Source organism: Impatiens glandulifera, chromosome 1 (assembly GCF_907164915.1).
Source record: "Impatiens glandulifera chromosome 1, dImpGla2.1, whole genome shotgun sequence".
NCBI classification, from domain to species: domain Eukaryota; kingdom Viridiplantae; phylum Streptophyta; class Magnoliopsida; order Ericales; family Balsaminaceae; genus Impatiens; species Impatiens glandulifera.
The window spans coordinates 100,289,102-100,307,784 of record NC_061862.1 but is presented as its reverse complement, the minus strand read 5'-3'; the positions used below and the strand labels follow the sequence as shown (position 1 = coordinate 100,307,784).

The following is an 18,683-nucleotide window of genomic DNA, read 5'->3' as shown; positions in this document are numbered from 1 at the left end:
AATTTAAAAGATCCTAAAATTTGACCTAAGAATGATTTTCTAAAACTGATTTTTGTAGAGATCAAGAAATCGTGGTTTATGTTAGGGTTTTGTTCTTCATGATCATATAATCTAACTATAGCTTGCGAATCATGATTTGAATCAAAAGTTATAGCTCCTTTAATTCTTGACCAATTCAAAATCACCCAGTCCTATAGGACCGGTGTTCTTGAGTAGGACAGAGCTCTTTCGGTCCCGACCGAGACCGAGGACCGATAGATTTCTACATAGGACCGAGACCAATGACCGATATTCTTCAGCCTATAACTGAGTTTTCTAAAACTTAGGACTAGGTTTTTTAAAACCTAGGATCGACGTTTCTAACCCTATGACCGATGTATCTAACCTATGATCGGTAACCCTAAAACCCCTATGACCGATGTTTCTAACCTAGGACCAGTAATCCTTAACCCTAAGACCGGTCATCTAAGACCTAGGATCGAGCTTCCCAAAGCTATGACCGGTTCTCACACCCAATGATCGATTATCCTCGGACCCATGACCACGCACTCCAAGTCCTCCTCGACCTTGACCGAGCCATACGAGACAAGATCGGCTCAAACCGAACTCAGATCCTAGGACTTAAGTCCTAGGGCCTATTTGGTTCTCCTTTTAAAAACCCAAAATTATTTTTGTAATTTCAGAACCCTCTACCCGCTTTCAAATAATCCCGAGGTGCAAAAATGATTTTCAAATATTTCTAGGATGTCTCCCAAACAAATATTTCGAATAAAGCCCCATTTGATGTTTATTTCTAAACCCTAACATGTCATTTTTTTTATATTCTCGGGTACTCACTTAACATACATACTACTTCGCGCTCGTAGGTACGTCCGTTTAATAATTTTGTACAATTATTTACGTTTCTTGTACCGACCCTTAAATAGGACCCCCAAACTCATAAATTGTAATAAATGTTATAAATAAACTTTTGTCTAGCCAGAATTTTTGAAAAATAAAATTATTTTTTAACGGGCACGGAGGACATAGCGCAAAAGTCCTTTTTCGAGTATAACCATAAAACGAACCCCCTTTATAGATACTCTGGTATTTTTACCTTTTTACACCACCGATTTATGTTTAAATCCTAAAACTCAAGTGCTAATACTTCATTTTTGTACAAATCCTTTTCTTAACTAATGTTTTATTTAAAAGAGATTTTTTGCATATAAACCGAGGCTATATATTTTTACATATATACCTTTGACAAGACTCAATCTAAACTTTGACTATTCCAAAAAACCCATTTCCCGAATCCCAATGAGAGAAATTCAGGGACACGAGGATTTAAAAGGAAAAAATACCAAAGGGTCGTTTTCTAAAAAAATCTAAGGCAAGACCAATTTGGGCGGATATATATATATATATATATATATTAATTTAACAAATTAAAAACTCAAATAAGTTACATCCTTATTTAACAAAAAAAAAAATACAAAATACTAAACTAACCAATATGAAACAAGCCTTAAGAGCTTTTTCCGTTTTTTTAATCTCACGGTTAGGATCTAGATCGCGGATGGGGGACCGGGGTCTGGCCGGTTAAAACTTTCTAACAACACTCAACGGTTGACGTTAATCCGGTTAAGAATTAACACCGGTTTCAATACTACACAAACTGTCACAAACCTTTGAACCGAGTTCAAGTGCGGAAGTGGTTTGTTTCAGGTTGAAGCAATACACACACAGGATGAATAGAGATAGGATCTGGAGAATGTCGGTTTGAGGATTGTCGGTTGGGAATTAGTGATACGGTAGGAATAATATGAGTCGGTTGGAATGTGTAACCAGTTAAAGTATGAAGAATCGACTAGATAATAGAACCGACAGAAAGTAAGTACACAAGGCACATGTTTTTATGCATATTCGGAGATAAACTCCTACGTCACCCCTTCTTCTCAAACCACGAGAAGGATATTCACTAAGGAATACACAATCACAATACACGATCGTGTCTTATTTGACTGCTCGATAATCACTCTTACAATTCTCACAAAATTTGTAATACACTTCTTCAAACACACTCAAGCTTTGAATCTTAGAGAGATAAAGACTTTGATCACTTGTTCTTTCTTGACTTAGCACTTGTTCTCTCTATAATTCTTGTATATTCTTGCTTCTTCAGTTTCTCCTTTTATAGGTGAAAATGTGCCAACGGTCACATTTCTTCAACAGATAGCTTCAGAGGTTTAGCGTAACATAAAATGCGGTTTAGGCTTCCAAGGCATGGAGCAGACCGGCTGACTTAGTCTTTACTTGATTATGGCAACTGTCGGTTGGGCAGTTCCTGCACCTGGGAGATTGCTCATTTGACTTGTACCAAAATGGTAACTGTTTCTTCAGGCAATCTTCTGCAACCTGCAGCATATCATCAGACTTGTACCAAAATAGTAATGTCATAGTCTGATCCTTTGATGTCATCTTCTGCATATACCCAAAGTGTCTGTTTGCACCAATTTGTAAATTGTTCTCTATTTGATACCTTTGACTTCTTTCTTTAAGTGGTCTTCTCGTTGGATTTGTTCTTTGGATTTGGATTGAGTACTTCATTCCAACTTATCAGGTTAGCCGGTTGTTCAATTTAACCAGGCAGCTTCCGGTTTGAGATTTTGCCGTTCAGGTTGTTCTGTTCAACCGGATGGCTTCAGTTTTGTTCATTTGCTTCTTCTAGCCAGTTTGATATTTTGACCGGTTGAGATACTTGACCGTTTCCTGCACAGTAAATTTATTAAGTTAAGCTTTTTATTTAATCGGTCAATTTTATCTAACACTCACCATAATCAAATATAATTTATACCTTTGGGACACATTATTTTTAATTCATCAACTAAAATATTTTATATATAAAAATAAGTCATTATAAATCAATATTCTCCATATCTTTTACCAAAAACATCCATAGACTCAATCTTTTTTAAATAATTTTAGTTTAATCTAATTAAATCAAACTGAATAAACTCCATTAATTTAATTTAATTTAATTTTATGTCAATTAAGGAATATAAATAGTAATAATTTTTAAAATTTCCTTATTAATAAATATTTAAAAAAAACAATTTAAATATCTTTTCAATAACTATTTTAAAAAACATTAAAACCAAAATCAATTTATTAACAAATTACCATTGCTCTCTACATATATATTTATATTTATATATATATATATATATATATATATATATTAATGATTATTATTTTTATTATTAAATATCCAAAATCAACCAAAAACTTAACCATCAAATATTATATATAAATATACACATAGCCACGTCTATAAACTCTACACCTCAAATTCTCTCTCTAAATTAGAGTTGTACATCGTGTCTAAACGGTCGTATTCTACTCGGAAAAGTCGTGTTAGACTCTCAATCGTATCATGTTGTGTCGTGTCTTAGTCTTATACGTGTCGTATTGTATCTTGACCCACTCAAAATATTATGATTCACGTGTTCTTTCATGTCATGTTAATTCATATCCACAAGTTTATTTGTGTCGAGTTACGTCGTGTTTTAATTCGTGTTTCGTGTTATTCCAACTAGAGTTTCGACTCAATCGTATCGTGTCGATGTCTGTTTTCATGTATGTCATGTATTCTCATAAGATGATGTTAGTATTGAATGCAAAAAGTATTGAATGAAGTCGATGAAAATACTTTTTCTGTAAGTAGTCTTAATATCTACAATATTTACGCTCCACTCTACAAATCTTCTCAAATCACTCTAGTTCCTAAGAAAGCCTCTGTAAGTCGAAGTTCTCGTTTTCAATTCATTTATCGAGTAGGAATGACAATAATTCAAACACAACACGTGAAAACGGATATTGACACGATACAATTGAGTCGAAACTATAGTCGGAATAACACGAAACACGAATTTAAACACGACTTAACTCGACATGAATAAACTCGTGGATACGAATTAACACGACACGAAAGAGCCCATGGATCATAATATTTTTTGTGAGTCAAGACACGATATAACACGCATAAGATTAAGACACGACACAACATGATACGATTGAGAGTCTAACACGACTTGTCCGATTTGAATATGACCGTTTAGGCACGATGCCCAGCTCTAGTCCAGATGTCAAAAAAGCCCTCAATGCTAATGATACTAACCTCACTTATGATTGGGAACATGCAGGTTCATTTATTTACAATTTAAAAATATATTATTTTAATTATCAAATCATTTAATTTACCAACAAATAACGTTAATGTGCTGAGCTATAATAACCTTAATTCCTGAGTTTAGAGAGCTAATAGTAGACGGAATTTGCTTATGGATTTAAAGGTAATACTTTTAAGTCTGGTTAATTTGATATTGGTTTATTTAAAATTTTTATATTTTATAATACAATGGTGATGTAGATGGAAGGGTACCCGTTACTTTAAGTGAATACTCTATTGCTTCAATGAAACTCCCATCAAGAATGAATGGCGTCCTTGGGTATTCAACCAAGAGGTATTATTATTATTATTATTATTATTATTATTATTATTATTATTATTATTATTATTATTATTATTATTATTATTATTTATAATTGGTCAAAATTAATTTAAATATATATATATATTTATATATATATATATAGGTTGTGGGTATGTTCAAGTTTATAAAGGAGATTTGGCATTTGCAACGGTTTAAAGAGCAGGACATGAGGTGCCAAGTTACGAGCCTGGAAGAGCTCTTACTCTTATTGCTTCCTTTCTTAAGGAAAGCATCTTCCACCTTTCCAAGATTAAAATTAAATAATAATAATTAAATAAATATCATTACACCCTATTATTATTTATTATTATTATTATTATAGTTATATACAGACTATTATTATTTATTATTATTATTATTATTATTATTATTATATACACGGACGGACCTAGGATTTCGAACTGGGTGGGTTTTAAAAAATTTAGGGTGGGCATAAAATAATAAAGAGAAAATTTCGAAAAAAATAATTATATAAAAATAAAGTTTTACCAATTTTTAATAATTAGATAAAAAAAAACCAATGAATTATATTAAATTTTTTTAAGAAATTAAGAATAATTTCATATTTCTACCGTAAAAGAATTTTTTTCTTTTTTTCGGGGTGTGCTTTAGCCCACTCGAGCCCTGGTTATATATTGGGAGAGGTCGATGATGATGAAGTGTTTGTTATTCTTTAAATTTTCTATATATAGATGTATCAATTAATTTTAGTTTCAATAAAACTTATTTATTTACTTATTATAAGGGTCACATATATTCATTTTATTTATACAAGTTATCAAGAGTGTGATCTTTCTTTTATAGAATAATTGAAATGAATTGGGAATATAACATTAATTGATTAAGTATAATAAATAAAACAACATTCTAAAAACTAAATCGGATGAATATTAAAGGATTACATTTCATCTTTTTTGTTTAAGCTATTTTAGCTGGTTATAAAATTTAAAAAAATAGTACATTCTTTTAAATATAAACTCTCATTTGTATGAAAATTTTCTTTTTTCAATCTGAATCCAACTTCTAATTCAAATGATTTCAAACCAATCTTGTTGGTTTTTTTATAAGGTCAAACATCATTTTATCTATTTTATTAATTATATCACATAATTCATTAATAAAATTATTTAAAACATATTTTATTTTATCAATATATATTAATAAATTTTAAATATTTTTATAGAAAAAAATCACATCTTCAAAATCATCCAACTCAATATTTTATAAATAAGTTGTAGTTAATTTGGATATATATGTGAGATTAAATAGATATTTGGGTCGAATTCTAGGTTAACCCGCCCATAAACTTAAAATGATTAAAAATAAAATTAAAAATGTTATATGTATGATTCGAATTCGCAACCTAACAAAACAAGTACAACTCTTTAACCAACTAGACTATTAAAATATATATTTTTAATTCAACACCAAATTTGATGAACGCGGGACGTTTTAACAATATAAGTTTAACATTTTAACTAACTAATATATATATATATATATATATAATGATACTTAATTTTAAAATAGGTGTGTTTCGAACTCGCAACCTAACAAAACAAGTACAACTCTTTAACCTACTAGGCTAATAACACTTTATATTTTTAATTCAACACCAAATTTGATTAAAGCAGAACGTTGTAACAATATAAGTTCAACTTTTTAACTAACTAATATATATATATATATATATATATAAATATATATATATATATATATATAATGACGCTTAATTTTGAAAGTATCCGGATTGCCGGGTCGAGAGTTGTGGTTAATTTGGATATATATGTGAGAGTAAATGAATACTTGGGTTGGATTCTGGGATGACCCGCCCATAAACTTAAAATTGTTAAAAATAAAATTAAAAATGCTATAGGTATGTTTCGAACTGTCAACCTAACAAAAACATTTATAACTCTTTAACAAACTAGGCTAATAACACTTTATATTTTTAATTGAACACCAAATTTGATGAACGCGGGACGTTGTAACAATATAAGTTCAATTTTTTAACTAACTAATATATATATATATAAATATAATGATGCTTAATTTTGAAAGTGTCCGGATTGCTGGGTCGAGAACTGTGGTTAATTTGGATACTTGGGTCGGATCCTGGGTTGACCTGCCCATAAACATATAACGGTTAAAAATAAAATTAAAACTATTATAGGTATGTTTCGAATTCGCAACCTAACAAAACATATACAACTCTTTAACCAACTAGTCTAATAACACTTTATATTTTAATTCAACACCAAATTTGATGAACGCGGGACGTTGTAACAATATAAGTTCAAATTTTTAATTAACTAATCTATATATATATATATATAATGATGCTTAATTTTGAAAGTGTTCGGATTGTCGGGTCGAGAGCTTTGGTTAATTTTGATATATGTGAGAGTAATGGATATTTGGGTCGGATTCTGGGTTGACCCGCCCATAAACTTAAAATGGTTAAAAATAAAATTAAAAATGCTATAGGTATGTTTCGAACTCGCAACCTAACAAAAACATTTACAACTCTTTAACTAACTAGGCTAATAAAACTTTATATTTTTAATTCAACACCTAATTTATGAACGCGGGACGTTGTAACAATATAAGTTCAATTTTTTTAACTAACTAATATATATATATATATATATATATATAATTTTTAACTAACTAACTAGGTATGTTTCGAACTCGCAACCTAACAAAAACAAGACTCTTTCTCAAATTATTCTACCATTTAAGTATTTGGAATACATCATTTTTCAGATTTTGCGAAAAAACGTTGAAGTTATTTTTGGGAGAAAAGATAAGATAAAAAAAACAAGATCTTATAAAATTTTCAAACAATGTTTCAGGCGTGGCTTCATCATCTTAAATGTGGCTACATCAGGACACGACCAGTCACCAGAGCTGGTCCTACTTAAAGTAAGTTTAGCACCTGCCTAGTGTCACGGCCCATTGGTGTGGGGTGCACATGTCAAGCCTAAAATGTGCATTTTCCAGAATATTCAAGTATTTGGTCATTTCTAGAACTCTCTAGAATCCTCTAGGAGTTCCTGGTTTTTTTTTTTTGTCATGGAACTCTCTAGATTTATATAGGAGTTCCCCTTTTATGAGTGAGGTCATAGAACTCTCTAAATTTATCTAGGAGTTCCTCTTTTGTAAGTAGGGTCATGGAACTTTCTAGAATTCTCTAGGAAGTTCCTTTTGTATGTAAAGTGGAGAACTCTCTAGAATTCTCTAGGAGTTCTCATGTATAGGTGCTAGTAGAATTCTCTAGAAATATCTAGGAATTCTTGGGTCTAGGTTAGGTAATAGAAGTGTCTAGAAAACACTAAGTCTAGGAGGATCTAGAATGATCCATACACTTGTATATAAACAAGTCTTGGCCATAAACCAAGACACTCAACTCAACAATCAATGTTCAAAGCACTCAACACTTGTAATACCTCACTCTTGTAAGCAATAAACAAAATATTCTCCAAGCTCTTACTCTCTCAAATTGTTCCATCTTCTTGCATCTTTTAGAAGGCTGACTAGCTAGGATTGAGGCAATCTAGCCTAGTGCCGCGCGGGACGAGGGAATATTCGGTGACCGAGTTTCTGCCCGTGACAAGTGGTATTAGAGCGAAAGTGGTATCGCATCCACGTTTGTGCTTCCGCATTTGAAAGAAGAGATGGATTCAAGTTCCAAAGTCACAAAGGTTTCGACCGGCGAACAACAGGACAAGAGGTCCAGAAGGGACAAGTCCGTCGAGAGGAGTGTCAACATGGAAGCGCGGGTGACCCGGCTTGAGGAAGGCATGTCCGAGCACCCGGAGGCTCTCGAAGTGTTTAGCGCGGTGGCCGAAAAGGCGACGGCGTTGGATGAGGCTGGTGAAAAGTTGGAGAACGGGGTGATGAAGATCATTAACAATATGAACCGGAGCATTCGTGACGAAGTGCTGGGATCGGTTCGAGGGGAGGTTAATGATATCCTCCATGAAGTGCTCGAGACAATCCGGGGAGAAGTCCATGCGAGGATCGACGCTCTCCGAAGGGAGATAATGGGGAGGCTCGACGCTATGGAGGATCAGATTGAGTGGAATGGAGGGGAACTTCGAGGTGCGGTACCTCGTCGGATGGATGTTCCCAAGCCAACTCCGTTCAAAGGATCGAGGAGTACAAGGGAAATGGAGGACTTCCTTTGGAACATGGAGAGGTACTTTCGGGCATCAAACATACTAGATGATTGTGGCAAGTTGGAGACAACACATTTCTTCCTGCAAGAGATGGCACTACTGGGGTGGAGGAGGCGGGAAGTAGATATTGAACGAGGTACGTTGCGAATGGAGACGTGGGAGGACTTCAAGACCGAGTTCAAGCGCCAATTCTTCCCAGAGAACGCCGAGTTCGAGGCTAGGAAAAGGTTGAATCAACTTGTGCACAACAGGAGCATCAAGGAGTATGTGAAGGAGTTCCAGGAGTTGATGCTCGAGTTACCGAGTCTAACGGAACATGAGGCCCTATTCACGTTTGTGAATGGCCTTAAGACTTGGGTGCAGTTGGAGCTGCAAAGAGCCAAGGTGCGGGACGTCTCCGAGGAAATCGCGGTTGCAGAAAGGCTGTTAGAGCTCAAAGTGTCTGTGGATAGGCCGAAGATCCTTAGGGACGAGGAGGAAAATAGTGGGGGAGACCTCCCACGTGACCAGGAGAAAGGTGGGGGAGACTGCCCACCTAGGAAGGGGCATGCACCTAGGAGAAAGGAAGGCAAAATCAAATCCAACCAATCCATTTCGCACTCATTCCTATTTTGTCCATTATATCAAATAAAAACTCCCAATTGACACTATCATAAAATTTTTCGATGTCTAACTTGACAAAAACACATTTTTCACCTCTTGAATTAGTTGAATCAATGCACTAATTGACTATTAATACGACATCATAAATTTGACGACCTTTGATGAACCCCATCTAATTACTAGATCAGACTGTTTTTAACGCCCACGACAATCCTATAAAACGACGAAACAAGCCTGACAAAAAATACTGACAGACCTAAAATATTTATAATATTATTTAATAATTAATATATATTTAAATATATATATAACTTAATTTTAAATATTAATAATTTTTTTAAATTAAAAAATATATATTTTAAAATATATAATATCAAGATATTAATTAGATATATTATGAATATGATATTAAATATATATATATATATATAATTTTCATTATAATATATATATATAAATAATTTTTATTATAATTTATATCCATTTTTAGAAAAAATTATTATGTAAAAAATTATTTATTTTCAATAATTTAAAATTTAAAATTTTCAATTCTCATTCCCTTCTTTTACTCTTAATTATCATTTCTCCTTACAAATTTTCAAATGACATTAAATCCTTCAATTGTCAATCCCTCCCCAAATAACTTTATTTATTTATATATATATATATATATATATATATATATATATTATTGTTTATCTTTTATTCATTATTTAATTTATTCATTATAAAAATTTATAAAATTTAATTTATTATAATTTCTAACAATTATACAATTAAAAAAAATAAATATTATAACAAGGTTGTTAATCTTTGCATACATTTTTTATATGCGGATTATTATGTGTTATCTAGAAAATATATTTTTTTAAATATATTTTTTTAAAATAAATAAAAATAAATTTATTATATGATTTTGTATTTGTTTGTAAAAAATGAAAAAGGAGAGATACATTAAATTTATGTTTTATTATTATAATTTTATATAAATTTATTAAAAAATTATAAGGAGATAAGAATAGATTTAAAAAAAAAATAGATGAAAAAAAATCACAGCCAACTCTAAATTATTATAAATTGACATTATTTGGAAACTCTAAAATGCCAGCAAACATTTTGAATTTCTTGGGCCATCTTGATTTTCCAAATAACTCAACCAAATAAATTATCACTTCACTCCTCCACTCATCCTTTAAATCAATCAAATTATTAATCAAAATACTAAAATAACCTTTATTTTAAATTATAATTATTTATTTTATTTATATATATCAATACCTTTAAGTATTTTTACCAAAAAAAACATTATCATTTCCTCAAAATTATCATAAATCATTACCAATAATCATTTTTCTATCTCTCCAGGTTATTTAAATAACCTGAAACGAACAAGCCCTTGTAGAACTTTGATTTAATCTTATTTTAATTATTTAAATAGGTAAGACCCACTCAATTCTCTCTAATTCAATCTTTTTTTGATTTTTTTTTTTTAAAATTTTGATTCAAAATTTTAATTGAATAAAAAAATAAGTTAATTTGAATTTTTAGTTATTTAAATTATTTAAATTATTTTTTTATTTAAAATTTAAATTTTAAAAAAAATAAAACAAGAATATTTTAATTGATAAAATTAATAATTTAATAGTTAAAATAATGGTATAATTTAAAAAATAACTTAAAAAATAAAAAATCATAAAAAAACAACCTATCAAACCTACTAAATTGTAAATAATTTTTCTTCATTTATTTCACATTTAAATTTTATAAAAATAAAATAAAAATATTTTAATATTTTAATTAATAAAATAATTAATTTGATATGAAACCAATATATTAAAGATATAATATTTGTGATGACTTAAAAAATAATGAGTTTATATAAAAAAAATAACATTTATAATTGTGAGGAATATTAAACTATTATTAATTCCTATTAAAGTAGGATCAACAAGAGATTATCTTAAAAATATAAATTATTTTTTATTCTATTATAGTAAAATGAGGAACGATAAACTCAACGAAAGCAAGTCTACGAATTCGATGTGGCCTGTCATGTTGTCTCCACGTCCCGAAAACGCTCATTTCGGGAAAAAAAAATTCTCTGAAATGACCGTTTCGGGGCATTTTGAAATTTTTTTCTCTCCTGTCCACATGTAATGTCACGTTAATTCGTGGACTTATTTAGCTGATTTTTTCGTTGAGTTTATCATTTTTTTAATAAAATATTAATGTTTTTAAATAAATAAATATAAAATTAATATATATATATATATATATAACAAAAATTAATAAATTAAAAATAAAATTTATAAATTAAAAATCAGTTGAAGAGATCCAAAAGTTTTTGATATAAGGATAAAGTAAAAAATATTTTAATTATTTTAGTTATTCCAATACCAAATTAAAACCTAAGAACTTATTCTATAAAGCATTAATTAATAATCATTTTAATGGGAAACTAGACGTATAATTGTACATGCAGGCATGATTTAGAAATAATTTTAAGAATTTGTTTGATATTTTTTTTTTATTTTTGTCTAAAAATATTTTTTTAATAAATTTAAGTTATTTGAATTTTTAATTGGTTTATTATTAAAATGTTATTTTGTATTTAAAATTTATATTTAATAAAAATATTTTAATTAATTATGAAATGACTGATTTGTTGAATATAATTTTAATGATATGATTGAAATTTTTTTTTCCATCAAACTATATCTAAGTCTAATATTTGAAAATGTGACTACCTTTAAACCTTGAACCAAATCTTTTGGTTCTTCCTAGATCTAATGTTTAAATTACTACTAGAGCTCAAGATCTAAGTCTATGTATATTTTTGACTCATAATTGATCATGAATGGAATTTGAGTTCCATTTTATTTATTTTTCAAATACTAATAAAATTAAATAAATACACAACATATATTTTTAATATATATAAAAAATTAAATGGAACGGAATAATACTAGTAGTACAAATAAATTTCTGAAATAGAAACGGCATGGTAAGTTCACAGTTGCCTCGATGTGGTTAAAAAAATTGAAAAATTGAAAGATCAAATTAACCAGCTTAAAGAATGAAGTGATCTTTCATCATATCATATGATTAGTCTCCATTTTTCTTCATTAGATAGAGAAATTATGAGAAAGATTCGTGAACTAATTAATATATATAAGAGTTTGTTTGGGTTATTACTATTATAGGAGAAAAAAATAATAATAATTAATGATTTTGAAGAGTTAATTAATAATTATTTTTTTATTTTATTTTTTTAAAAGACTTAAAATATATTAATTTATATAAATAAAATAAAATTTTAAAATAAAGACTATTTTAGTATTTTAATTAATGAATTAAGTGATACGATTGATTAAAAAGAGAGTGAAATAATTATATTTTAATAATTTGAGTTATTTTAAAATAATTCAAACTTAATCAATCCTAAGAATATTATATTTTTAATAATAAATGGAAGAAATAATAAGTACTTCACGTTTTTATTTTAGATTTTTATTTGAAATTTTAAAATAAAAAATATTTGAATCATTTCTCAAGTGTTGTTATTTAAAAGGTAGAAGAGTGTTAGTTTTGCAGACTACCAGTTCGCTTAATCATTTATACATAATTTTTATATATCTTTACCGACAAAATTTGACTTATTTATTTATTTTAAAATCATATCTATATATACTAGTTAATAAAAACAGACCACATAAAAATAATTTAAATCATTTTTAAATCTCATAAATTAAAACGAGCCTATAGTATGTTTAAAAAAAAGGCTTTGATTAAAATTTAGAACTTAAATGATTTTTTTTAAATATTAATATTTTTCTCCTTTTCAAAAAAATTATTAACGTTCTTCTCAATCATATTAAATTAAACATTATTTAGTTGACTTTCAACTTTTTGATTTTGTATTACCATCTGAAAAATTATAGAAGAAGACAATTATAAAAATGTCAATATGATATATATAAAAAAATTATAGAAGAAAAAAATTATAAAAATGTCAATACGATATTATTAGGAATGATTTATAACTGAGGATGGAAAGAAATGATGTTTCTCTCTAACTAAATTATTTAAAAAAAAAAATAATAGAGATGAATCTGATATCCGTAAGTCTAGTTGTCTCAATCTCAATCCACATCTCATAACACCACCTTCAATAATAGTTCTCGTCAAAAAGACTTCAAATATTGTACCTTTAGAATTTAAATCTTAAGTATTCATTTATCAATCTAAGTTAAAATGATTTCCACCCAAAAAAATGATTTTAATAGAAATTCTAGACCTCATAATGGATCCCAATAGAACATAGTCGAACAAAATTGTCGGAACGAATAACATATGTATCCGCATTAAAAATAAATCAAAATAAGTAGCAAGTTATTACCACAAAAAAATATCAAATTTAAAAGAATTAAAAAAATAATAAGTGTAATAATCAAATCTGAATACCAAACCTATTGGTACCCTTTTTATTTTGAGATGAGTAGAGTGTAGACTACAAACCATTATCAAAGCTTCGTCTAGTCATTCAATTGTAATAACATGATTTAATAAAAACAAATGAAGATAATCTTGTCCACAAAGCATCCTTATAAAATTACAATTGAAAACATCATCTTCAACTAGTGTTTTTATTACAATAATAATAATAATAATAATAGACTATGTAAATAACTTCCCCAAACACAATACGAAGTCTAAGGTGCATACATGAGGAGTAGACAAGCCTTATAAAGGCACGCCACTTCAAGCCAAGCTTCGTCAACTAGTCATTGTACGTAATAACATGATTAAATAAAATCAAGTGACAATAATCTTGTCTTTATTACAATAATAATAATAGACTCCCGAAACACGAGACGAAGTACTGTAACGTGCATAAACGAGGAGGAGACATTGCAGAAAGAAATGATTTGTCGTCGAGTCAATTATAACTTTTAATGAAGTTGTGGATGTGGTAATTGACATCTTGAGGTTTCTCTTGGTTTATAAAATGGGCAACATCCTCCATCACCACAATCTCATCGTCCAACAATGGCACGTCTTTCTTGAACCCATCACCGTGTACATACTCCTTCACTAGTGGTATGTGATAGACCAGATCAAGGTCCCCAACCACGAATTTCACCGGCACATTCACTTTAGCACATTCCCATGGCGCCAACAGTTCCCAATCTCTGAGACAATTACTTAATAATAAGGATGTGATACTTAACAAGTAAAAAAATGCATGCATGCATGCATGGTTACTTACAACTTGAAAGCACGATAGTAGTTTATGCCTCCAGTGAATCCAGTTTTCTCGTAATTGGAAACATAATAGTCGAGATCTTCCTCGGACAACCAGTGGGGTAAGGCAATCGGGGTGTGGTACGAGTCAATGAAATTATCGGTGGTTTTAGGGAAGAAAAACGGGGCTGGATCGCGAAATGTTAGGAACTTCTTCAGCACTTGTTTAAAACCAACCTTTGCAAACTCAGCTTCAATGTCACCAGGTTCCTTCACAACATGTAATAAATACAATTTTTAGCCAATTTATTTTCAAAAGCATATACGTTTTCATTTTACAGATCTATAATAAGTGGTAGTAGTTTTAGCTAATGTAAAAATATAGTTTTTGCTCAAGCAGTCTAATTTGGTCCATGTATTTTTGACTCAAACAGTCTATTGTGGTCCAAATCGTTTCCAATCAAACCCGTTGAATTGTAGTGTTTATTAAATAATTTTGCTCTGTTTATTGTCTATATACATTCTTATTTGAATTTATACATAAATTAATTATTATATTATTTATTTGGTAGGTTTAAATAATTTTTATTATTTTTGGATTTATTTATTATTTGTTAATGTTTTTGAAAAAGATACATGTGTATTAAAATAATAAAATTATTAATTTATAATTTAAAATATTTAATTTTATTTAAAATTAATATAAGACTACTCTCTCATTTTTTTTATTCTATTACTAAATAATAGTATAAGATAATAATAGAGTGGAAAAGGATCAATTTATCCTATTATTTAAATTATTATCCTTTTATTTGTTTATTTAATAAATGTGTGTTTGAAAATGGTTATTATAAGCCCATACCAATTTCACATTTAAATATGCAGTCAGGGTCATCTCTTATTATCTCCCCCCACTTCCATACGTGGGCCCCCACTTTCATTCTGCAGAGTAAAATTGAAATAATTTTTATTTTATTTTTTAATTTATTTTTATATTTATTTACTTTTTTAAAAAAACTTTTTTTTTAATTATTCATAATATGAAATAAAATAATAATAGTTTAAAAAGAGTAATAAAGAATATATATATATATATATTTCAACTAAAAACATATTTTTAAAGTATATATATATATATGATAAATAATAATTATACTCAACCAATTTACTCCAATCTGGCCGGCGGCGAAGTGACAGATAACAAACAAACCGTATTTAAAAATAAAAATAAAAAAAATGAAATTAAGAAAGGAGAGAAAGAGAAGTACACCTGAAATCTCCAAATGTAGTGGTGATCGCCGTAGATGGCCCGGAAAAGATCCGTGAAGTTCATAGCAGGATCCGGGTTCCGTTTGAGATAATGGACACTGAGGGATACGAAGGCCTTGACTCTATCGGGTCTGAACAGACACAAGTACCACCCGATGGATGCTCCCCAGTCATGGCCCACGACGAACACCTTTTCCTCGTCCGGCGCGATGGCGTCGAGGAGCGAAACGATGTCGCCGACCAGATGCATGACGCTGAATTGGGATGGGTCCTGAGTTGGGGCTCCGGTTGTTTGACCAAAGCCGCGTAGGTCTGGGGCGACGGCGCGGTAACCATTGTCGGCGAAGTAGAGGATCTGATGGCGCCATGAGTACCATAGATCAGGGAAGCCGTGGAGGAATAGGATCGTCGGACCTTTTCCCTTTTCTGCTATGTGCATGTTTATTCCATTTATCTTCAAGTTTCTGTGTTCAATCTCCTCCATTCTCTCTCTCTCTCTCAAATTGCCCAGCTAAATATGATTACTAAAAAAAAATCAATTTCACCTTTAATAACTTGTTTGACAGTTGTGTTATTTTGGTTTTTTATGATTTTTTAAATCATTAATATATTTTTCTATTTAAAATATGATTACTCACCCTTCATGGAAGATTTTTGCGGTCTCCAAGGATGCATTATTAAACATTAGATTACACATTTCGGCTTGATCTTAAGCATTAAATCACCCCGTTGACAAACGATTTACTCAAGCTGAAATTCCCAGTTCTTAAGTATGAAATATAACACTTAAACCGCTAGACCACTTACGATTGTTGAAATAATTTTATAATTTTGTGTATTTATATATATTTTGTAAGTTACATTTTATATAATAACTATATATATATATATATTATATATAAACATCTCATACTCATATCAAAAATATATTTTCGTTAATAATAATATATATAGCATTATGTAATAAAATTAATTAAATTTTTTAACCTAATTTTATTTTTCAAGTACATGACACATTGAGTACATTTTTAAAATTATTGCAATTTTTTGTTGTTAAATTTATTTTGTTTTATATGTTTTCCGTGTGCATTACAATATCCCCAACATTCAACACATATTGCATTTTTAATTTTATTTTTAAATTTTTTAAGTTTATGGGCGGGTCAACTTACAATCCGACTCAAGTATCCTTTTACTCTCATATATATATATATATACAAATTAACTACAACTCTAGACCTGACAAATTCAAATTAAGCATTATATATATATATATATTATATTGTGATGAATGTCGCGCGTTAGCAAATTTTGTGTAGAATTTAAAATATAAAATCTTAGTTAAATGGTTGTACTTGGTTGCAAATTCGATACATACACATATCATTTTTAATTTTATTTTTAAGCGTTGCAAATTTATGGACGGGTCAACCCACGATCCGTCCCAAATACCTATTTACTCTCAAATATATCCAACTTAACCACATCTCTCTACCTAATAAATTCAAATTAAGCATTATTTATATATAAAGAAATCAAACCAAGTAATCAGAGCCAGGGGGGTAGTTATGCAAAATGATCAACACACCACACTAATCATGAATCTAATGAACATCATCTCAAGAAATAAAATCATAAAGAATATAAAGAAAGAGGAATATGATATTCCTAAGGATTTAGACCTCCTAAATAAGTGGACAATTCCAAAAGTTGAACCTAGATTGATATATCAACTAGGAACATTTGAAAAAATGGGTTTAAAACAAGTAGTAAAAACTACTGAAGAGTCAGTTTCACTAGATAATAGTGATATGATAATAAAATTACTATCAGATATGGATATATCATATTATAAACGATCCTATAAATTTCTACATATAGGACTAGTGCAGGTGGCATTTATACCTTTAACTTTAGAAGGTTTACCAGAGAGCTTTATGGAAGCCCTAAGAGATGGAAGAAACCTAAATTGAAAACAATCCCTAATGGGAATAATACAATCCAGTTTAGCTCAAGGACCAATTTACTTTAATGTTTTTCCAAACTTACAATTATCTTTATCTGATGCAAATATAACTGACTCCCTAACAATAAATGTTAAAACACATGGATATAATTATACTCCCGGATCGGAAGTAATGTGTGTTTGTTATAGAATATACTATAAACCATTATTCATCTTAAATCCACTATGTAGAATAATGGACAAACCCAATAATGAAACAATTTTGATACAAACAAATTGTGATAAATCAAACATAACTAGTAGGAGACCAATTAAATGGGAAGAAATATCATTCCCAGATAACTGGAAAATAGAACAAGCTGTACCTGTAAAACCACAGGTCCAGAATCATAATAATATATTAGATATTTGTCAAAGTGAGGAAGGAAGTGTCGAAGTAAGATTTGACATAAACCTAAAGTTATGTCCAATACAAAGACATAGCTCTATCAAATCATATATCTCGCCATTAGATTACAAGGTTGAATATCCTTCTAGGGCATCCACCTCTCAAATAAGGGAAACAACGTATTCAGAAGATTCAACTCCAATTACAGAAAGATTATATATCAACAGACAAAACATTGTTAGGAAAAATAATACCCAAACCCTAAACGAACCAGAACCGACAATGTCGGAAATGAACTTTTCTATTTAAATGATTAGTACACCCAAAATAGATTTCAATACTGGTTCTCCAGCCAGAAAAATAATTTCAAATGAATTCAAAAATCCGGGTTATACCCAATTCAGAAAATGGTTTTTTGAAAGTTTTCACATTTCAGAAATAAAACAATTCGAAAAAGATTTTTATGAGTTCTGTACTGCTAAAAATGCTTTAATTCC

At 29.5% G+C, this 18,683-nt stretch overlaps 1 protein-coding gene across 1 annotated transcript; it reads right to left on the bottom strand.

The window, feature by feature from the left end:
* Nucleotides 1-14,214: 14,214 nt before the first annotated feature.
* LOC124922556 (epoxide hydrolase A-like) lies at nucleotides 14,215-16,325 on the bottom strand. The gene is made up of 3 exons (XM_047463280.1): nucleotides 15,834-16,325; nucleotides 14,589-14,833; nucleotides 14,215-14,511 (listed from the first exon to the last, which is right to left on the bottom strand). The coding sequence occupies exons 1-3, from the start codon at nucleotides 16,314-16,316 to the stop codon at nucleotides 14,259-14,261; spliced, it is 981 nt and encodes a 326-aa protein (XP_047319236.1). The 5' UTR covers nucleotides 16,317-16,325; the 3' UTR covers nucleotides 14,215-14,258.
* Between the last annotated feature and the right edge of the window lie 2,358 nt (nucleotides 16,326-18,683).

Excerpts from the sequence above, each read along its gene's own strand:
- LOC124922556 (XM_047463280.1), bottom strand. The coding sequence starts at position 16,316 with ATGGAGGAGATTGAACACAGAAACTTGAAGATAAATGGAATAAACATG. Across the intron at positions 14,834-15,833 it reads ACTACATTTGGAGATTTCAG|GAACCTGGTGACATTGAAGC; the intron begins GTGTACTTCTCT and ends CATGTTGTGAAG. Across the intron at positions 14,512-14,588 it reads TACTATCGTGCTTTCAAGTT|AGATTGGGAACTGTTGGCGC; the intron begins GTAAGTAACCAT and ends TAATTGTCTCAG.